Source organism: Panulirus ornatus, chromosome 20, assembly GCF_036320965.1.
Source record: "Panulirus ornatus isolate Po-2019 chromosome 20, ASM3632096v1, whole genome shotgun sequence".
NCBI lineage: Eukaryota > Metazoa > Arthropoda > Malacostraca > Decapoda > Palinuridae > Panulirus > Panulirus ornatus.
This window is the reverse complement of record NC_092243.1, coordinates 55,306,021-55,326,794: the sequence shown is the minus strand read 5'-3', so window position 1 is coordinate 55,326,794 and position 20,774 is coordinate 55,306,021. Positions and strand designations below refer to the sequence as shown.

General features: G+C 39.6%; 2 protein-coding genes across 7 annotated transcripts in view; both read right to left on the bottom strand.

The window, feature by feature from the left end:
• The window catches only part of LOC139756016 (ryanodine receptor-like), a 494,517-nt gene that overhangs the window by 399,941 nt on the left and 73,802 nt on the right, over positions 1 to 20,774 (bottom strand).
• LOC139756017 (probable cation-transporting ATPase 13A4) overlaps positions 1 to 20,774 on the bottom strand; it is a 115,781-nt gene that overhangs the window by 58,083 nt on the left and 36,924 nt on the right. For all 6 annotated transcript variants that reach the window (XR_011714246.1, XR_011714245.1, XR_011714247.1 and 3 more), the window contains exons 11-23: positions 19,123 to 19,311; positions 17,565 to 17,774; positions 15,601 to 15,862; positions 14,997 to 15,100; positions 12,630 to 12,771; positions 11,433 to 11,602; positions 9,820 to 10,001; positions 6,536 to 6,785; positions 5,355 to 5,578; positions 4,879 to 5,027; positions 3,764 to 3,936; positions 3,024 to 3,192; positions 2,287 to 2,560 (exon numbers count right to left, since the gene is read on the bottom strand). Coding sequence is in view for 3 of the 6 variants with exons in the window: in XM_071674955.1 (XP_071531056.1) it covers positions 2,287 to 2,560; positions 3,024 to 3,192; positions 3,764 to 3,936; positions 4,879 to 5,027; positions 5,355 to 5,578; positions 6,536 to 6,785; positions 9,820 to 10,001; positions 11,433 to 11,602; positions 12,630 to 12,771; positions 14,997 to 15,100; positions 15,601 to 15,862; positions 17,565 to 17,774; positions 19,123 to 19,311 (2,498 nt within the window). In the remaining 3 variants the exon portion in view is untranslated. The remainder of the gene's footprint in view (positions 1 to 2,286; positions 2,561 to 3,023; positions 3,193 to 3,763; positions 3,937 to 4,878; positions 5,028 to 5,354; positions 5,579 to 6,535; positions 6,786 to 9,819; positions 10,002 to 11,432; positions 11,603 to 12,629; positions 12,772 to 14,996; positions 15,101 to 15,600; positions 15,863 to 17,564; positions 17,775 to 19,122; positions 19,312 to 20,774) is intronic.

Below are 20,774 nucleotides of genomic sequence, written 5' to 3'. Positions count from 1 at the left end.
ATGTTTTAGCAACAGATTTGCATTTAGTATGAGAAGTAAATTTTGTATTGAAGTTTTAAAGAAAATCGATTTTTGTGACAAAAATACGAAAAATTGAAGGTATGTATATTTTAGCTCAAATAACTTTTTCTTTAAAAATTGAAACACATTATACAAAAATACTTCTATTCTTGAAATGTGTATGGAAAATATATCATAATGGGGTAAGATGTTGATACATACCCAATAAAGAGGCAATTAATGTTGATAAAAATTTCAGATGGATTTCATTTAACTGCCTTACTAAAAGTCATAAAGACGAGCTAAGGATGTTTTAGACGCACACTTGTATTCAGCATGAAAAGTAATTCTTATATTGAGTTTTAAAGGAATTCGATTTTTGTGAGAAAAACACGAAAAATTGAAGGTAGATTTAAGCTTAATAATATTTTTCGTTCAAAATGGAAACATAACATATTCAAACATTTCTATACTTTAAACAATCATGGAAAACATATCATAATGCTTTTAGACTCTGATACAAACCCATAAAGACGGTGCGAATGATCAGACAAAAACATGAAATTTACCTGCATTTAATAGCTTAATTACAGGACATAAAGACGACCTAACAATATTCACACAGCAGATTTGTATTCATCATGAAAAATGATTCATATAATCAGGTTTAAAGGAAATCGATTTTTTCACAGAAATAGCAAAAAATTGCAGGTACTAGGTCAGAGGATATTGTAGCTCAAAAAACTTTTTCTTTCAAAACTGACACATAACATATTCAAACACTCACACAATTGAATTATTCATGGAAAATATATCACCATGCTCGAAGATATTGATACATATCCAGTTAAAGACGAAAATAATGATTGGATAAAATCATAATATTGACTTTATTTAACTTCCAAAAATAGGTCGTAAAGAGGAGTTAACGATATCTTAGCACCAGATTTGTATTCAGTATGAAAAACCATCTTTGTATCGAGGTTTTAAAGGAATCGATTTCTGTGAGAAAAACACGAAAAATTGAAAGGAGATTTAAACTTAATAATATTCTTCTTTCAAAATTGAAACATAACATATTCAAACATTTCTATACTTGAAATAATGATGGAAAATATATCATAATGCTTTTAGACACTGATACATTCCCAGTAAAGATGGCGTGAATGATCAGACAAAAAAAAAAGTAATATACCTGCATTTAATAGCAAAATTACAGGACACAATGACGAGCTAACAATATTTAAACCCCAGATTTACATTCAGCATGAAAAATACTCCATACAATCAGGTTTTAAAGGAAACCGATTTTTTCACAGAAATACCAAAAAAAAAATGTAGGTAATACTTCAGGGGATATTCCAGCTCAAAAAACGTTTTCTTTCAAAACAGAAACATAACATATTCAAACACTTACGCACTTGAAATATTCATGGAAAATATATCACTATGCTCTAAGATATTGACAAACAATATCTTATAACAAAGAAAAATGAATAAAATAAAAAAAGAAAAAAGAATATATGTGGATGTGGATGTGGAACGAGAGCTGTGGTTTTGGGCATTATTGCATGACAGCTAGAGACTGAGTGTGAACGAATGGGGCCTTTGTTGTCTTTTCCTAGCGCTACCTCGCACACATTAGGGGGGAGGGGGATGTTATTCCATGTGTGGCGAGGTGGCGATGGGAATGAATAAAGGCAGACAGTGTAAATTGTGTGCATGTGTATATATGTATATGTGTGTGTGTGTATATATATGTGTACAGTGAGATGTATGGGTATGTATATTTGCGTGTGGGGACGTGTATGTATATACATGTGTATGGGGGTGGGTTGGGCCATTTCTCTCGTCTGTTTCCTTGCGCTACCTCGCAAACGCGGGAGACAGTGACAAAGCAAAATAATAATAATATATATATATATATATATATATATATATATATATATATATATATATATATATATATGTATATATATGTGTGTGTGTGTGTGTGTGTGTGTGTGTGTATTCAACCTTGCAACCGCAGGATCACTTTTTCGGGGCTTCCGCAACATAGTTCATGTCAAGTACATCGCAGCAGAGGACAAAACATTGAACAAATGTCTTATCAATTTCATAAATCATGCCTCTTACTAATCACAGTGGACCAAAAACATTTCTTACACAGACCCATTTAAAGTAATGATTGTTCAGGTGCTGAAGATAAGAAGAGAGAGTGTGTAAGAGAGATTAGAGAGAAGAGGAAGAGAGAGTGATAGTAAATACGAGAGAGAATTGTGGTACCTGTCCGGTGGAGGAGAGTAAACGGGGGCAAATACATTACGCCCCATTTGGTGCTGATGATCAGGTTGCCTCAGGTGCTGTGAGTTGGTGAGGGCCATATCTATATTCGTGAAGCCATCAGCAGTCCTGACACTGGAGTCGCTCTCGGGCTTCCCCGGTAGGTACTTAACACTGGCCTTGAAGTGATGCCGACGCGTAAGCTTTCTGAGGAGCATCATATCGTCGGTGTATTCCTCATCGACCAGTTCTGTTTGGACCTCCTCCAACAGTTCCCCTGCAGAAAGATATATAACAGAAGTCAGGGGAAAGAAAAATCAAACAGTTTGTTTTGGACACAGGGCGCTCATTGTACCGCTTCCATCTTTATACTTGAGAACAACAGCCGACAGATTCAGTTGACATGATATGCATGTGGAAGTCGTGGGCACAATGACTATGAAAGGTGTGTTTTTGAGGAAGGAAATCGACACATTTGAGAATTACATTAAAGACTATAACTCATCCTTAAGGTTCTGGATGAGATGACATTACGGATAGGGATTCTTAATTAATGTAACTGATTAGTGAGACTGCCAGATCTTGGGAATAACGTAAACTTGAAATTATTACTTGATGCTTATATCTGCAAAGCCAGTTGAAAGTGGTATCATTGTGATGCAGGCACCTCGCCATGTGATGATGAGGTCCCTTCCCTTCTCTCGACGATGAAATAATCAAAGTGAAAAGTCATGATGTACCTGTACTGGAGCCCCGTTGCATATCTGTGACAGGAGGATCTGAGAGAGGTGGCCAATCTCTTTCACTCTGTAGATCAGCTTCTACCTTAGCGTAAGGGGCACGTGGCCCACACTTGGCCTGAAACCACGGCAGCACATATTGTTGTATCACACCGTACAGCAACCACCGCTGGAATACACACACATATAAATATGAGTCATTAGTAGAGTATATACAATAGCATCCAAATGTTGCAGGAATTCCCAAACTCCGTGGTATCTGTGCTATTATATAGATAAGTGCCCCGTCTGTTTCAATTACGTGAGGATAACCCTTTCTTTAATTAGCTTAATCTAAATACTTCTAAACCTAATCTATTGAAAAGAATTCTAAAAGATAACCGATGTAATCAAGGTTTCTTCAATATGGATGTAATCCAGGTGAGAATATTTGGTATGGTGCTCGCAGAAGCATTTGACCATACTCTTTCAAGGAAAAGCCACTCATGATCTGCTCAAGTGAAATTCAGCCACGATCTATTAAAGGATTATCTTCTTATATTCAAAAGGAAACATTTTCCACCCCTGCTTACTACTTTAAGGTCATTGCATCCTCTTCCTTTAACTTTAACATAATGCACCAGTTAGTACGTAGCTCCGTGATTAACAGATGGCTTATAATGCTCTCAACCAATACCATGAAATGAAATTTTGAATCTCGGTATCTCCTGTGTAGGATAACATACAACTATGTCTCGCACCTCCCACATGAAGCTGACGACGAAGGATATACACGCAACGAAGAAGAGGACACCAGAGAAACCATCATGAGGGAAACGGATGAAGTTCATTAAGTCTTCGAACCACGTCCCCGTATAGAAGTTGACGAAGATACAAAACGCTAGCGCCGCCAGCAGGTAGCCGCTCAAAATATCTGGAGGAGGCAACAGATATAAACGTATCAATAAATAAGAACACAGCAGATAAATGACTAGTTTTTATCAAGTAATCACAAAGATAAATTGTTGTTTCTCTGTTTTAAGAGTTGACGTGCGGTACAATCATGTTACGCCAACAAGCAAAATCCTCCACATCACATTATTTGATGGCCAGTACGTGTGTAACCCACAGTGACTAAATATAGGAAGGATTTTTCTCATAAAACCCGAGTCATGCATTTATAGGTAGTCAGCAGTTTTCTCGTTACAATGAAAATAAATATCAATAATTTCAGATCAATATTTTCATGGAAGATATCGATCAATTACTTAATAGATTACAAATGAAATGATTCATCAGCTATGATATTCTCAGCTGTTATTGAAGTATATGTGCTTAAAGTTTCATTCCACAAACAGAGCAGCAAAGAGGAAGTCTTCCCGCATATTCTCAGTCCTTAAGCACGGCCATACCACTTTCTGTCAGATGTCCAACAGTGTCACACAAAAACATTTCATATCAGCTTGATTATGATAATCACCTTTTTGTACCTGCTAAGAATTACAGCTACTAATGAATCTGACAGGCATGAAAGGGATTTTGGTCAACAGGTGAAGGAAAAACAGGTGTAGCGAAAGGCTGATAAATAGGACATATTTCGGTGAATATCAAGCTTTTTACCAGTTTATGAGCATATGACAAACCACCATGTTTGGATGTTGGCTTATGCATGGATAATAACAAATAGGCCCGAGGTGTGGGATGGGGGTAAATTGGTCGCTGCACAGGGTAGCCTGATAAAAATTCACAGAATAATGGATATCTAGGACAACAGAAGCACGGATTCTCGGGAGAGAAAGTGCCATTTTATTTACTGTCTCTTGCATTCAGTGATAAAATAAATGGGCGTACAGATAGAGAGATAAATGGAGCTTACAGTTAGTGTAGATAGACTTCCTGTATGGTGCACCATGAGAGTAGATAAATGCCCCGATGATGAAAAAATAGAAGTTGATCATAATGAGAGCTGTGTTCTCATAACAGGGAATTGGCTTCCACTCATAGTCGTACACGAATGGCTCGAACCTGGGTCAGAGGGGAGGCATCGGTATTAAGACAACCATATATACATATATTCGGAAAAAAAAAAAAATATATATATATATATATATATATATATATATATATATATATATATATATATATATATCAAACGGCTACCATCTAAATATGTTAGAGAACAGGCAAAGTAATCATCATCATCAGTCTTCCAACAGGACCTACACATCTGGTCATTTCATAGCTGGCAAAATGGACTTGATCAAGACAGCTTGGTTGTAATAATGTTGGTTTGCTGAAATTTTATGTACGTATATATAACTGGACATCCCTCACAAAGTGAGACAGACTGACCATGACTGAGCACGAAGATAAGTCAGGATAATCCAGTAAACGACAGCATGCCAAGCCAGGAGGGAAAAAATAGATGCTGTTGGGAGGAAGCTGAGGATGCGTCGTGCGGGTGGGGTGGGGGCGAGGTAAGGTGGCGCCCCGGTGTTGCCCATCGCTAACGCTGGGACGGTAAACAGCAGCAGGTCCTGGATCACATACTGCACGTCTGTTGGCTCAGTTTGAATCTGCGAGAAGTGAAAGCGCGTATCATTAGATTGGTAAACAGTGGGGGAAAATAAAGTCTTGTGAATACGTTAATACCTTTTATATGTATATGGGGATGGATTCTTTTATCTGTGGATTCTCACCTCTTCATCTCGGAGTTGCATTTGCGGATCTTTTGATTTTTTCAGAGCCATGTGCATTCATTTCATCTTTCCTTAGTTTTTACACATCTAATACATGTAGCTGAAAAGAAATCTGTTCATCCTTGCATTTTTCTTGTCCAGCTTCATGTCATGTCGTCTGTTCTTTTTAGGGATGTGTGTGTGCGTCTATTCAGCATCTGAATTAGATGTTATGCGTATGAATTTAAGGCTAATCCCTGTGTAATCCTGAATACAAAAACTTTATCATTGATGCTTACTAACGAAACCATAATAAGATCTTAGGGAATGAAGGGCAAGTAAAATATTCACTTGGGTGTGTCACCTGCGCAGTGTGGCATTATCCAGCTTGGAGGGCGCACTATGCCCGTTGTCGTCATCGTCGACCGTCCGTCCGATGTCGGGAGTCACCCTGGTCTAGGGAAGATGCACGGAACCTGGTCCGTTAAGGGTCAAGTTAAACGCATCAAACTCTACAATTTTTATAGTGGTCTCCCTGCATCTAAGGAACAGGATGCCAAAGGACACATAATTCTACAGTGATATTTGTCTGGTCCTCAGGCACAAATCTGATCAGGCCAAAGCACAAACAGTTCTTGACTTCACTAGCTTTAATGCTATATCTAGGCCAAGATAACAACCTTGTCAGTCCTAACTCTACAATCATATCTTACTACCTTTAACCCTAAACACTCTTCAGACTTGCCCTAGACCAAGACACCATCTCTTTCTAATCCTAGAGTCCCCCAAAAGTCAAATTGACTTCGGCAACCTTAACAGACTATCAACCTTGGTTGACTGGAACATAACACTCACTGAGTAATGGAAAAGAACGCAAATGAGGGCACCAAAGCAGCTGACAACATTGTATTTGAAGGCGGTGAAGATGGAAACAAGCGTTGCTCGGCCTTCACGTATGAGTGTGGGGACACAACCGATGTTCTTCTGTTTAGAGGTGAAGGGTGCGGCCACCGATGCCTCGGCCGATGACAGGGAGATGCCCGTGTCGGCCACCTTCAGCGCCCCGCAGTCATTGCAGCCATCACCGCACATGGCAACATGGTGCCTGAGGTGACATTAAACATGTTCAGAAGCAATTTCCATCTACTTGTGTCTGCAATGGGAGAATAGGTAATTCACCACACTATTGGGTATCATAATTATTCCATAGATTTGATGATCATATTTCATAGGTTACAACAGACTCTGCTACTACCATAACCACTTCAGAATTACAAATTACAAAATATAAATTTTTACTTGCGGGTATAGAATATGAACACCATAGATGTACTTGTTATGATAGCATACCCCATACATGAATTCTAATCAAGCTACACAGAGCTGCAGCACTCTTAGTTATTCATACACTAAAATATTTCAATAAACGAAAAACAGACATTACTAGTCAGTAAATGCAACAGAATAGGCACATAAACTCTACAAATATTGCCATAAAATAATAGCCTAGGCATAGATAATATGTAGCCGTTCTTGTAAAAGTTTTATAACCTACGTGTATTACAGAAAAAAAATATTCACTGGGTTAGGGAACAGTTATGAGTCTAAAAGACTCAACACTTCAGTTACCATTTAGGCTATGAAAACCAAGCAGATATTCGGTAGAAACAAAAGTGTTATTCCCCCACGCCCAAGGGAAGATATAAACTCAACCCGTTTCGCTGCTGCCTGACAATCACACCTCAATGTAAACTAAATAATAACAACCCAAAAGATATGTGTCAATTCTTACATGACTGTTCCTAGCGTTAAGGTTCAACATACTATGTGAAGCATATATTCATATCTAGCTTATGTATAAAGTTACGTGGGACTTCTGTGAGGTAATTAAACCAACACCAACTTGAGTGACAAAATTCCATCTTGGGGAGGGGGAGTTACCGATTTCTGTGAATAAGGAGGACGGTACCACCTGAGCAATGAAATAAATGAGTGGTTCCTTTCAGGGTCTGAACTTACAAAGAAATTACGGCCTAATTAGCTTTACATCCAGAGTAAATAAAATTATAGATATCATTATCAGAGAGAAGACTTTAAATCATCAGAGGATCACCACGTAAATAACGACTCATGAAAACAGTTATCTATGTCTTAAAAAAAATCTACTTGATTTCTTCTAGGATAAGATTGATATGGATGATGATATTAGAACAGATGGTAATATCCATCTAGATCTTCAGAAAACTTTATGTAAAGTCCCTCATCAGAGAGATTACTGGAAAAACTTTAGTCACACGCTACACTGTACTTCAGTGGCTCGAAACCTGGTCGACTGGTCGTGAACAGAGTAGTAAGGAATGGTCAAGCTTCAGAATTGACGAGACGAAACATTTGGATGATCGCAAGAATCAACCTTGGGAATATATTTTTTTCATATAGCACTAATGGTACTGATAATGGTTACTCGGTGGGATATCAGAATTTGCAAGAGACGCCAAACTGAGAAGTGAAACCAAGATAAAAACTGAGCGTCCACAGCTGCCAAATAACACGGAGAAACGAATAGACTGGACATGCAAGTGCTAAACAATTCTTCATATCGGTAGTAAAGATGGAGAGACAAGCTCCAGTCTGAATTCTGATAAGCTATATAACGCAAATGAGGACAAAGAATTAGGTGTAATAATCTTCGATGACCTCTTTTTTATGTTAGCCGAGACGGTACGGGCAACGGGCCATATTCAAGGCGCTACGCAGGGGTACCGGGTTCGAGCATGGCTGCTGGAAGTTTGTATGTTCTATGAAAGTGCGCGTTCACAGGCACCATATATATATATATATATATATATATATATATATATATATATATATATATATATATATATATATATATATATATATATATATTCGCTGAAGATAATGAAGAGCCATTCTTCACCCAAGAACTCTAGGCAGAGGCGACATCCTTCTGTTGGTAGGTGAGTGTTGTCAGAGCTTGCTGCTTCCTTCTGCTGCAGGGGCCATCTAACCCAATAATCTGTGTGGGTCATATGTAAGGTCTTTCAGGAGTGGAGATAAGAAGTCACCTTGCAGGTGGCCATGGAGAAGGCTTTAATGAATCAATTTCCTAAATACGGAAGATCTTATGAATTCTTAATGAAAAGCATAGCAAGGTTGAAGAGTCTATGACCAAAGACATACTTTTCATACAAGTTATGATAAACATACAACTTCCTCGAGTGCCAAGGCTGAAAAGTCACTGTGCAATAACAATACGGATCATTATTAGCCTCTGTAGGCGTGGAATAGGAGAAAGACGTTTTCCATTTGGTTTCTTAAGCTTAAAACGTCCTCAATAACAATTCTTTAAAGCATTCTCATGTGTTTTCCTTACGTGCACTACATCTATCTAACTCTCACAGTTCTGAAGCATAGAGCTGGCTTGTCTCTGCTCGCTCTTGCTGGACCCTGTAGGGCAGCTGCTAGGTGCCTGCACTCTATAATCAAATTTCAGCAGTTCTAGTACTATATTTCTGGACGTCTAGGAGGAGATATTTCATCTAACTCACCACACCTAAAGAGATGCCACCAGCGCCCAGCTCAGTTTACCGTCCGAGCCATAATGTTCACCATACGTTTAGGGTCGATGCATACCTCCTGTACACGGTCATGTTGAGGACTCAGTAGAAACAAAAGAAACTAGGGCCAAAGAATTAACTGTGTCTGGTAAACATGACAGAGAGACAACTTCTTTCTCAGTACATTGCAAGAAATGTACAGAACTGAGAAACAAGATAATGGAAGAAGCATGAGTGGTAACAGTAGCCAACATAGTACTAGGTTTTCAGAATGCCTGGCCTACCACTGATAAGAACCGCGTTGTACAAGCAACAGAATAAAGTTAGGCAAAACAGAAAGCAGGATAGACTGGAGTTAAGCGATTTCTTCTTACACATATGACGAGGAAACTGGAGAGGAAGTCCTTATAATCATGTCCGAGTCACTATTCATCTAGAGCTAACGAATACTAGCTGTGTCGACTGGAATAATAATATTGTACCATGTTTTTGATATAGTGACCAAGGAGTAAGAAGTGACACACACACACACACACACACAAAGGTATTGAAGAATAGTACCCGAGGTCCTGAAGGGCTTCAACCACAGTGATCTTCTGGTCAGGTTTCATCCTTGCAAAGACTCGGCTCTTGTGTATCAGTCTCTTGAAGAGAACTTTGTCGTGTCCATTGGCGAGAAGGTCAAACGTGTCCCCATTCATCGCGAGCACGTAGTTCTCATTTCTCAAGGAAGTCATCTTCCTCTGAAAACAAAATAAAAACCGAAATCGTAAAAATGACATCAAGATGTCTTTGGAACATCCTGGAGAGTGAATCAGGAAAATCCTATACATAAACAGGGGGAAATGATCAAACATCGAAAATATTTCAAAGATAGCAGTGCATACTGAAAAAAAATCTCATACTGGTGAGTTAAGATAAAGGTTGTCATGAGTTCGGTGTTCAGGGGTAGAAAAATGGGAAACTCAGAAAATCACTTACAAAAGGGATTAGTTTTAATTAATTTTATCTCTAGCAATAGTAAATTGTCTCCGTTTGATCAATTACATTCATCTTTTTTATTTTTTTTTTTCAAGTCAACAACGAGTAACTGAAGTGATGTAACTGTGCTGGAACTGTGGCAACACAACTCTTTCTTAATGTCCGTCAAATGATATGAATCCAAGTTGTTTTCACAGACGGCAAGACACAAAGATTCTGTGACAAGCTGGCAATATAAAATTCCTCGAAGTACTCAAAATTATACTTTTTGGCTAATACGAATTTTACTTTCTAGAAAATGGCGCAATACATTAACACGAAAAGTAATTGTAATCTTACATTTTGGTGTTACATGCCAACTTCGTATTTTCATAGTGTCAAAGGCAATATATTGGCTACTGGCTGTAATGAAGGCTATCCTGATTCCCAAAGTGGATTGAGTATGTAGTAATATAAAATAAAACTTCATGGAGGTAAAAATCTTGAAAGATTCATGAAATGGAAAGTCCACTCAAACACCCTTCTGCTTTGTGAAATCTCCAAACACAAACTACACAACTATGGCACGTGACACACACATAATACTTGCTTGGTAATACCTTCATCTCCTTAGGAAACATGCATAACAGCACACTAAATGAACTCACCTTCGCATTGCTCAGGCAAATGAAGAAATTGAGATGTTAGGTCTACGAAGTTTCTGTCTGTACCTATAACGTACGTGTGAGGCTGTTACGGTCATGAAATGGTAAACTGTTGCATAAACCCTCAGAAAGTCGGCCCATCGATCTCTCAGTAGTTATGTTTCGGGAAGGCTTTCATCTCGATGTGTAATGTGGTAATGAGAAGAGTTATGGAAGAGTCGCCCATTCCTTTCAAAGCAGGAAATACATCCCATCTTTTGTCACCTGTAAGTTGTAGACCTCATGTCCTCAGAATCACGCATAGCCTCCCTTTCTTTTTTGGTTCTAACCCTAAACTTCTCTGCAAAGTTTTAGGTCTGTCATTTTACCCTAGAGATGCAGACTCCCTTACGTGCTATCTGTGGTGTTTCTCATCCTTTCCTTAAGAGCCTATGACCTTCCCAACCTCCTTCCTTGAAAGTCAATGACGCTATCACCATTTCCCTTCAGAGTCAGATCCGACCCACTCCCCTCTAAAGTTGTCTGTGGTAAGTTTGAGGTGTAACCCACCTTATCTTGGGGGCGCGCCTCGTAATCAGCATCGTAGAAGATAACCTTAAGGTTCTGTGTTATGGCAGACGACGCACCTTCGAGCCTTGCCTTAACGACAATCAGCTGGTGGCCAGCCTCCACCAACCCACTCTGACGAGCTACACTCAGCGCCGTCAGCAGGTTATCCCCTGGGGAAGAAAAAAAAAAATCCTGAATAGGGTGAATGACTATTTTACATTCATTTTCACTTAATTCCTTATCTTTTACATCATTGTTAATAAATGCTTTATTTATAAATTCTTTATTTACACCACTTCTGTATATAAGGACTTTATTGTACTTTACTTCCGAGGAATTAATTACAAAGATAAACAGATATCTTCTCACTCTTTGTAAACTTTGTCTACATTTGTAGGTGACTGCACGTTGAGAGTGAAAAAAATGATTGCATTAGGGTGTCACATCATTACGGGGAAATGCTAACATGTGGTTCTAATATCGTAATAATATGATGTAACTTATGTTAAACAATGCATAACGTACTGATACATATTCAAAAGTGACCCATCTGCAGCAAGTGAGGCAGTGTGAAGAGGTCAACCTCTAGTGAGTAAGGCAGTGGGGAGATGGTAACCTCCATAAAGTGAAGCAGTGGAAATATGGTAACTTCCAGAAACTGAGGCAGTGGGAAGATGGTATACCCCAGAAACTGAGGCAGTGGGAAGATGGTAACCTCCAGAAAATGAAGCAGTGGAAAGATGATAACCCCAGAAATTGAGGCAGTTGGAAGATCGTAAAAGCTCCAGAAACTGAGGCAATGGGAAGATGGTAACCCCCAGAGATTGAGGCAGTGGAAAGATGGCAACCTTCAGAAACTGAGGCATTGGAAAGATGGTAACCTCCAGAAAGTGAGGCAATGTGAAGATGGTAACCTCCAGAAAGTGAGGCAGCGTGAAGATGGTAACCTCCAGAAACTGAGGCACTGGGAGGAAGTTAACCCCCAGAAACTGAGGCAGTGGAAAGATGGTAACCTCCAGAAACTGAGGCAGTGGGAAGATGGTAAACCCCAGAAATTGAGGCAGAGGGAAGATGCTAAGCTCCACAAAGTGAGGCAGTGGGGAGTAAGTAATCTCTGGAGAGTGAAAATGGCAACTTTTGAACAGTGAGGCGGCAGTGTGAGTGAGGAGGACAACCTCCACCAAAGTTGTTTCTGACCTGTGACCATGACGGTGGTGATGTTGGCCCTCTGAAGCATGGATACTACAGGTGCCGTCTCCACCTTCAGTTTGTTCTGGAGTAGCACCAAACCCAGGAACATCGCTCCCTCCTCCAGTTTCTCGCGTGTCGAGGCCTCCACCTGCAGTCATCACAAAACGCCGGTCACTCAAATTCACAAAGAATTTTGACTGTCAGTCAGTAACGGCGCCATCTAAATTCAGATTAGATATCCAATTAGTTTGCCTCAGCTAAGAGTGATCTAGAGTGTCTCTTGTAGTATATTAAGGTTTATTTTTTTCTTGCTTCTTTATTTACATACCCACAGCTGCATCAAGTACACATTCTCTCTCTCTCTCTCTCTCTCTCTCTCTCTCTCTCTCTCTCTCTCTCTCTCTCTCTCTCTCTCTCTCTCTCTCTCTCTCTCCACTCGTTATGTTGACAATAATGGCGCCATATCATAAGATACAACATAAGTGGCTTCCTAACTAGAAAGGTAGGTCGGGTCAGCCTCCATTACCGAAAATTCTTCAAATACACCACACTCACACAGGGACAGGTAAGAAAAAAAATTATTTTTTTCTTTGACATTCCTGACTATGAAGTAACCGAGTGTTTAGTAAAAATAAAAGAATCCAGATAAGTCAATTGGGTTTTATTGACTTTAGGACAGATGACATTTTCGATGAATAGATTATTAAGAAAACAATATAAGGAAATTTGCAGGATGGTTAGAAGCTCATGAACGTAACACCAGTTTATAAGAGATGGAGACAGAAAATGCACCTCAGATTCACCACATTCCCTCTCAAGTAAACTTTAACTTCACTACAACTTCATATTCACTACACTCCATCCCTACTACATCTTCATCTCACTACATCTTCAGCACCACCTGCCTGCCTTTGAACTGAAATCTATGGAGTTAGTTATGATAGTTTTACCGAGGTTTCCGGTAAACTATAAAAACAAGAATCAGGGACAAATTGTAGATTTCATAGAAAAAAAACAGTATTAACTGAAAGCTAATTTGGTTGTAAACAAAAAGCAATTTTTTAGTGCTATTACAATTAACAGAATTCAAATATACTTTCAGAGTTTTCATACCTCGACTTCCAAAAAGTATTTCGATAAAGTACCACATTAAAGAACGGCAGGTAGAATCAAATCTCATAGTGCAGGAAATCGAGTATGCACGTTGAGTGGCGGTTGACAGATAGAAAGGAGAAAGTGGTATTAAATGGCAAAGTATTAATGGGGGTACCACAGAGGCGTGACCGGTAGGGTTACCACAAAGGCGTAACCGGTGCGGTGCTACAAAGCTAGATAGTAAGCCCCATTTTCTTTACCTATATAAGTGATCTACAGATTTGCCTCAAGAGCGGAAATCGCTAAATCCGCTACCGATACGAAGTTGAAAATTAAAAGCCAAAACAAATAAAGGGTCGTTTAGTGATTCAAAGACACTGGAATGAATCGTTGCAGCGGTCAGAAACACGGTATAGTGTCTTGTAAACATGTGCAAAGCAACGGATTTGGTGATAAAAGTTTTGAACGGAGAAAAAAATACAGAATGTTAGAAGCAAACGAGGAAAAAAAAATTCGAGTCATAAATGATACTATACAAAGCAATGTTTAGCTGCAGTGATATTAGAAATAAAATTGGGTCACATAAAAAAAGTAACCTAAAAACGAGTCATAATACTTACTCTTTAGAAAACTCTAATAAGACTTCATAAAAGATATGTTTATCTCTTGTCATCAGACTTTATGCAAAAGAGAAAAAATAAAAACAAAAATATTTAAGAGATCAACTCATCTAATTATATTCGTAACAGAGATTTTCATTTTTCCTAATGAAGAGATTGATAGCTTTAGGATCCCTTATTATGGCCACAACGTTTTCAGTGGGGATGAAGAATTATATAAGCGGAAATATTGCCTGAACATGCGGGAGGGTGAAAAACGTGCATGAATAGAATGAATTAGAGAGACATTGTATAAAGGGAGAGACGAAATGTTAACGGACTGAACCAGGATATTTGAAGCAGTTGTAGTAAACCACGGAAAGGTCTGTGGGACCCGGTTGTGGATAAGGAGCTGTGGTTTCGGTGCATTACACGTTATCAACTTGAGAATGGATGTGAGGAAATAAAGCCTATTCTTCGTCTGTTCCTGGCGCTGCCTCGCTAATGCTGGAAACGGCGAACAAACGGAGAGAGAGAGAGAGAGAGAGAGAGAGAGAGAGAGAGAGAGAGAGAGAGAGAGAGAGAGAGAGAGAGAGCATTCACTCATTAGTCAAATTTTCCCTTTTTCCCCTGGCCCTCGTTTCACCACAAGGACCGTCTCTCGTGAGGTTGTAGTTACCTGGTCCCATGTGAAGTCCTCCCTATGTGTCCTGCCCGCCACTGCCAGCACCCGCAGCCCCTGCCGAGTGTACCACTCCTGCGCCGCCACTGCGATGCCCGGGACTGAAATCAAAGAAACGTAAGTTACACGATCAGCATTTGCGAAATATCCCATTGCGACTCAACTGTGATCGGGCCTTCGTGAGTACGAAAAGGTAGATAGGGATGTAATAACCTCCCATTGCTCTAGATCACAGAGAACTATATCAAATCTTTCATCAAATGGATATTTTTGATAAGTTATAGCTTTCAACAATGCCATATGACGCTTACTTACGCTCATAAATGGTTAAATCTGTCTGTCAGCATCATAACTCACTGAGGGTTGGGTTAGCATGTTCATATCTAATAGCAGATACAGCGATGTATAACAACGCCATGTTTCCGAGGTCAACAGATTAAAAGCCATAGTGACTGAACCTATGATTTAGGACGAGGTGTTTTAGTATCAAGGCTGTTATGGATGGTGTCAGATACGTTAGACTTGCTACAAGGTTGATCGAGCCTACAAGCGCTATCTTCGAAAGGCAAGTGATACAGAAGAGAGGTGAGGTTTGAGAGACCTGTGTTGGGGTTGCAGAGCGAAGTGATCTTCTCGGGAGCTCCCTTGATGAAGATCTCCAAGGGGGCGGCTGTGGTGGTGTTGGTGTTCCTTCCTCGGGTTACCACCGTCATGCGTTGCTCTCGCGACTCAAAGGGGAAGGTCTTCAGGACCGCCATCTCATGCTGGTTAGGGTCGACGCCTTCCCTAGAGCTTGGCTTCACGAGGACTGGTGTTACTAGCCCGTAGTCCGGGTTCACTCCAGCAGGTGGCTCCTCTAACGTCTGGCAAGGTAAGGTTATTGATATGGTTCTTTGCTCGTCGGAAAATGAACAAGGGTTAAAAAAAAAAATCATGAATACGTACATTGATAATGGTCATTATCAGTCATGAGAAAATCTGACTTAGCCATGAGGAATCTGACCTAATCATGAAGAACCTGTCCCAATCATGGGTAATCTGACCTAATCATGAGTTACCTGAACTGATCATGAGAACTCAACTCTAACCATGAGTAATATGACCACATTACGAGTATCTAAACATGATCATGAATAGCCTGACCTAGTCATGAAATGCGATCTATTCATGAGTACTCTGACATAACCATGAGAAACCTGACAAAATCGTAAATAATTTGAGCCAGACATGATCTCAAAGGCCTAAAAGAGAAAAAAAAAAACCTGACTCAACTCATGATTAACCATCAACTTACAGCATACGTTATTCCAGGTTAGAGTTCATTCACTAAAGTAGCTTGTCTAAGTAGGTTCATTGTTCATAAGAAATACCTTGGTATTTCTTCTCGTCATGTTTATTCAATATACTTCTTACATACCCCAGAAAAAAATGAGAAACAATTAATCCTCTCACTCTTCCCCGTCAACAGCGGGGATCCACTGGGGTTCTGTCTCATCTCCTATGGTGTCCTTCCTTTCCATCACTAATTTCTTCATCAAGAAAATATAACGTCTTAATACGCTTATGATTCCACTTTCAAGTCCACTCCATCTGCTTTTGCTTCATCTACATCTCAAAGTCTTGTCTCGTCACAAATCTCTCCATTAGCTTAAGATCTGGACAACAGACTGGTTAAGTTTAATGCCTCTAAAACCCAGTTCCTTTCCATTTTTCCGTTAAGAACTCCTCACTACTTTCCCATTTCCTTTAACGGCCCTGTAATATCATCACTCAACACAAATATACCTTTAATCACAGAAACATCTATTCTAGAAGCTCTACGTTACAGAAATAGCTGCGTCTTTGTCTATATACCTTAAACCCCTGTTTAGATTTCAAAAAGTTTTCACCTTTGAACAGTTGCTGCGACTATACAGAGGAATGATCCGCTTCTGTATGGAGCATTGCCCGCACATCTGGTACCTCTTCATACTTACTGCAGTCCGACTAATCAGTTCTATTCTGACCTTAAAACTTAACGCCCTTGCCCTAGACCACAGTTTTGGTTGTCTTCCCTTCTTCTACAACTATTACTCTGGTGTGTTCATCCGAGAGCTGGCTACTTGTGGTCCCCCCCAGCCGTTGGGTAGGTTGCACACTACACTTAACAAATCAAAGCGTCACACGACAAATCGAGGATGTACCGTAGCGATGTGTGTTTCTTCCTCTACTCTGCTAAGCTTTAAAACATTTCACTCGTCGTATATTTCGGAAGAGATACGACACACCCTTTTTTACAAGATTTTTTTCTATATCTAAAACTTTTAGATTTTTCCCCTCCGTTATACCAATACATTTTCAACATATTTCATCATTCATTTAAGGCCTGAAAATCTCTTTTGCAACATCCCTACAACAGGGGAATTGTTTTATTCAAGTCAGGCAACTGTACTGAGAAACTTAATCTATATCATGAAGGGTTGAGAGTTGTGTAGGCGAGCCTAGTCCCTGACCGAAAACCTTAATTCTGAGAAGGTCAACAATAAAAGCAACCAGCCTGCAGCTGGCGGTAACGTCTTGATGTACCCAGTCTATACCAGTGAAGATCTTAACGTCGAGGGGGTAGCCGACAAGCCTGTTGTTGCTGTAGGTGAGGGAATGGCAGGAGGCGAGGGCCTTGGTCAGGGGCTGGTCCGGCGGCAGATGCGTCAGGTCCTCCTGGGGTGCCTTCAGGTCACCCTTCTCACACGGCACCACCCCGGCCAGTGTTAGATCGTCCTCAGTCAGTGTTCCCGTCTGTGTGCGCAAGATACACGATCATTTGTTGGAGAGTTTTATGGAAATTATAGAAAAATCATCACTGGCCACTTACGTTTGTCGCGCCATGTAGAAAGCATTAGGAAGACTACTTTCTTTTCAGAAAGCCTTTGACAACGTTCAACCTGGATATACCATTTGTTAATATTGTTAATATTACCTTATTGCGAAAACATTCTTAGTGTTCCTCTTCTGTTATAAACTTTTAACATTAAATGTAATCTTTAGCAATAATAATATAGAGGAAAAGTCTTATCACAAATTCTATAACTTCTCTAAAGGGTTGTGTGTACAATATACCCTGTAAAGTGTGTGATTAATTTTACATTGGCCAAATTGGTAAGGTCCTTAATATTAAGGTTAAATAACATTACAAAAATAGTGTTAGATGTGATCAAGAATATAGTGCAATATTAGTACACCTCAAAGATTTGGGTCATCAAACTGACTGGAGCAGTGTTTAGGCTATGACATACAATAACTCAATAATGGATAAAAATATTGTTCAATCGTCCCTTGTCATACATAGTCGAGACGTTAATATGAATTAAAATATTGGTTCGCATGAATCAGATAGCTTTTTAAGTTAAAAAAAAGTAGATATATTTCCTAGAACACATGTTAACCTGAGTTTGTAACTTAGAGACATGAGGTCGTAAAGGGTGACCTGTGCCCTAACCTCTTCACCTGTTTCTTATTTGCCTGTCCCGCCCACTGGCGGCTGGTATATTGTATTCTGGTTCTCTTTATCTGTACTCATTCCTGCAGTCCTGACGATATTATCATACCAAAGTGCTTGACACTGCATTTCCTGTTTCCTTGTGATTTTAACTGCACACACATACACACACACACACACGCACACACACACGCACACATATATATACATATATATATATATATATATATATATATATATATATATATATATATATATATATTATCCCTGGGGATAGGGGATTAAGAATACTTCCCACGTATTCCCTGCGTGTCGTAGAAGGCGACTAAAAGGGGAGGGAGCGGGGGGCTGGAAATCCTCCCCTCTTTTTTTTTTTTTAATTTTCCAAAAGAAGGAACAGAGGGGGCCAGGTGAGGATATTCCAAAAAAGGCCCAGTCCTCTGTTCTTAACGCTTCCTCGCTAACGCGGGAAATGGCAAATAGTTAAAAAAAAAAAAAGAAAAAAAAAAAATATATATATATATATATATATATATATATATATATATATATATATATATATATATATATAAACACATAAATCAACATTTACCTCATCGTGCTGGTGGCACAAAAAACATCACCTAATCTGTAGGTAGAGACTCTCACCTTGTCAAAACAAACGACGTCAACAGATCCAGAGAGGGAGATGTAATTCGAGGACAGGGAGTAGATGTCCTGCCGCTTGAGCCGCTGCTGTGTCCACACATTGATGGCGGTGACGGTGGCTGGCAGGACGGGAGGCACCACGAAAGTCATTAGGTCCAGCGAATTGTAGAGGATTATGTTCCAATTCGCCTGCAACCAGAGGTTCATGTTATTTTCACACGGTCACCATCGAACCCGAGTATCCTACATCTGCTATATCATATATATATATATATATATATATATATATATATATATATATATATATATATATATATATATATATATATATATATATATATAAACAAACTATTTGCCACTACACCCCGAATATCGAACACCGGTCCATCTATATGGTAGCCAGGTGTATATGGTTAGCTAAAACATCACTTCTGTAACCATTCTATGAATCACGGATCTCGTGGTACCTCACGCATTACTTAGGGTTAGTCTACTTAGTAGCCACACAAATGGACCTGGGGTTCAATTCTCGGGGTGAAAGTAACAAATAGTTTACATCAGATATCATGTGTACATAAAATGTTTTACATACATACACATTACCGTGATGCTTTGTGGGTCAATCAAAAAGCCTTCTATCCTTGAGCATGAGAGGCAGTACTGCCATCTTGTAAGGATGCGTGAGGCATCACGAGATCCGCGAGTTATTAATAGAATGGTTACGGAGGAGATGCTGTTTGAGGTCATCAAATTCTAGGGGTCTGGCTACACTGATGTCACAATGATGTACCGGGCTTCGACTCTTGGAGCGTAGTGGCAAACAGTTTACATCATATAACATATAACATGTAACCTTGCTCTTATTCACATTACTCTCAGCTTTCTTCTTTCACACACTTTACCAAACTCAGACAGTAAATTCTGCAGTTTCTCACCCGAATCAGCCACCAGCGTTGTATCATCAGCGAACAACAACTGACTCACTTCCCAAGCCCTCTCATCCACTACATACTGCATACTTGCCCCTCTTTCCAAAACTCTTGCATTCACCTCCCTAACAACCCCAACCATAAACAAATTAAACAACCATGGAGACATCACGCACCCCTGCCGCAAACCGACATTCACTGGGAACCAATCACTTTCCTCTCTTCCTACTCGTACACATGCCTAACAACCACAAACACTCAACACCTACACATTGAAACAAAAGTAAGTAAAACCATCTTATAACTAACCACCAAACACCTAGTAGAAATAAAATCCTTACCCCTGCCTCACACTTCAGTAACCTCCTCCAATATATACATCACTGACGAAACACACAGACACAGAAGTGACCCAACAAACACTAGACAACCGCATTCCCAACTCAGTCCTAAACTCCAACCGATCAGAAATACACCTATCCGAAACCACAATCCCTAGGCAAACATGAGTCACACTCTCCCGCTTAGACTCTGGACTTCATAGATTACTACATCTCTACATACGTCATTTCACCACATCTCAAGACCCTTCGTGCCCAAGATGCAACTACCATTAAGAGAACACCGAACACTAACCGCTCAATCGCCCTGCCCTCGCTGCACGAAGACGCACACAACACACACATAGCAACACTTTATGACCTATGGTCCAGACTGGTGGAC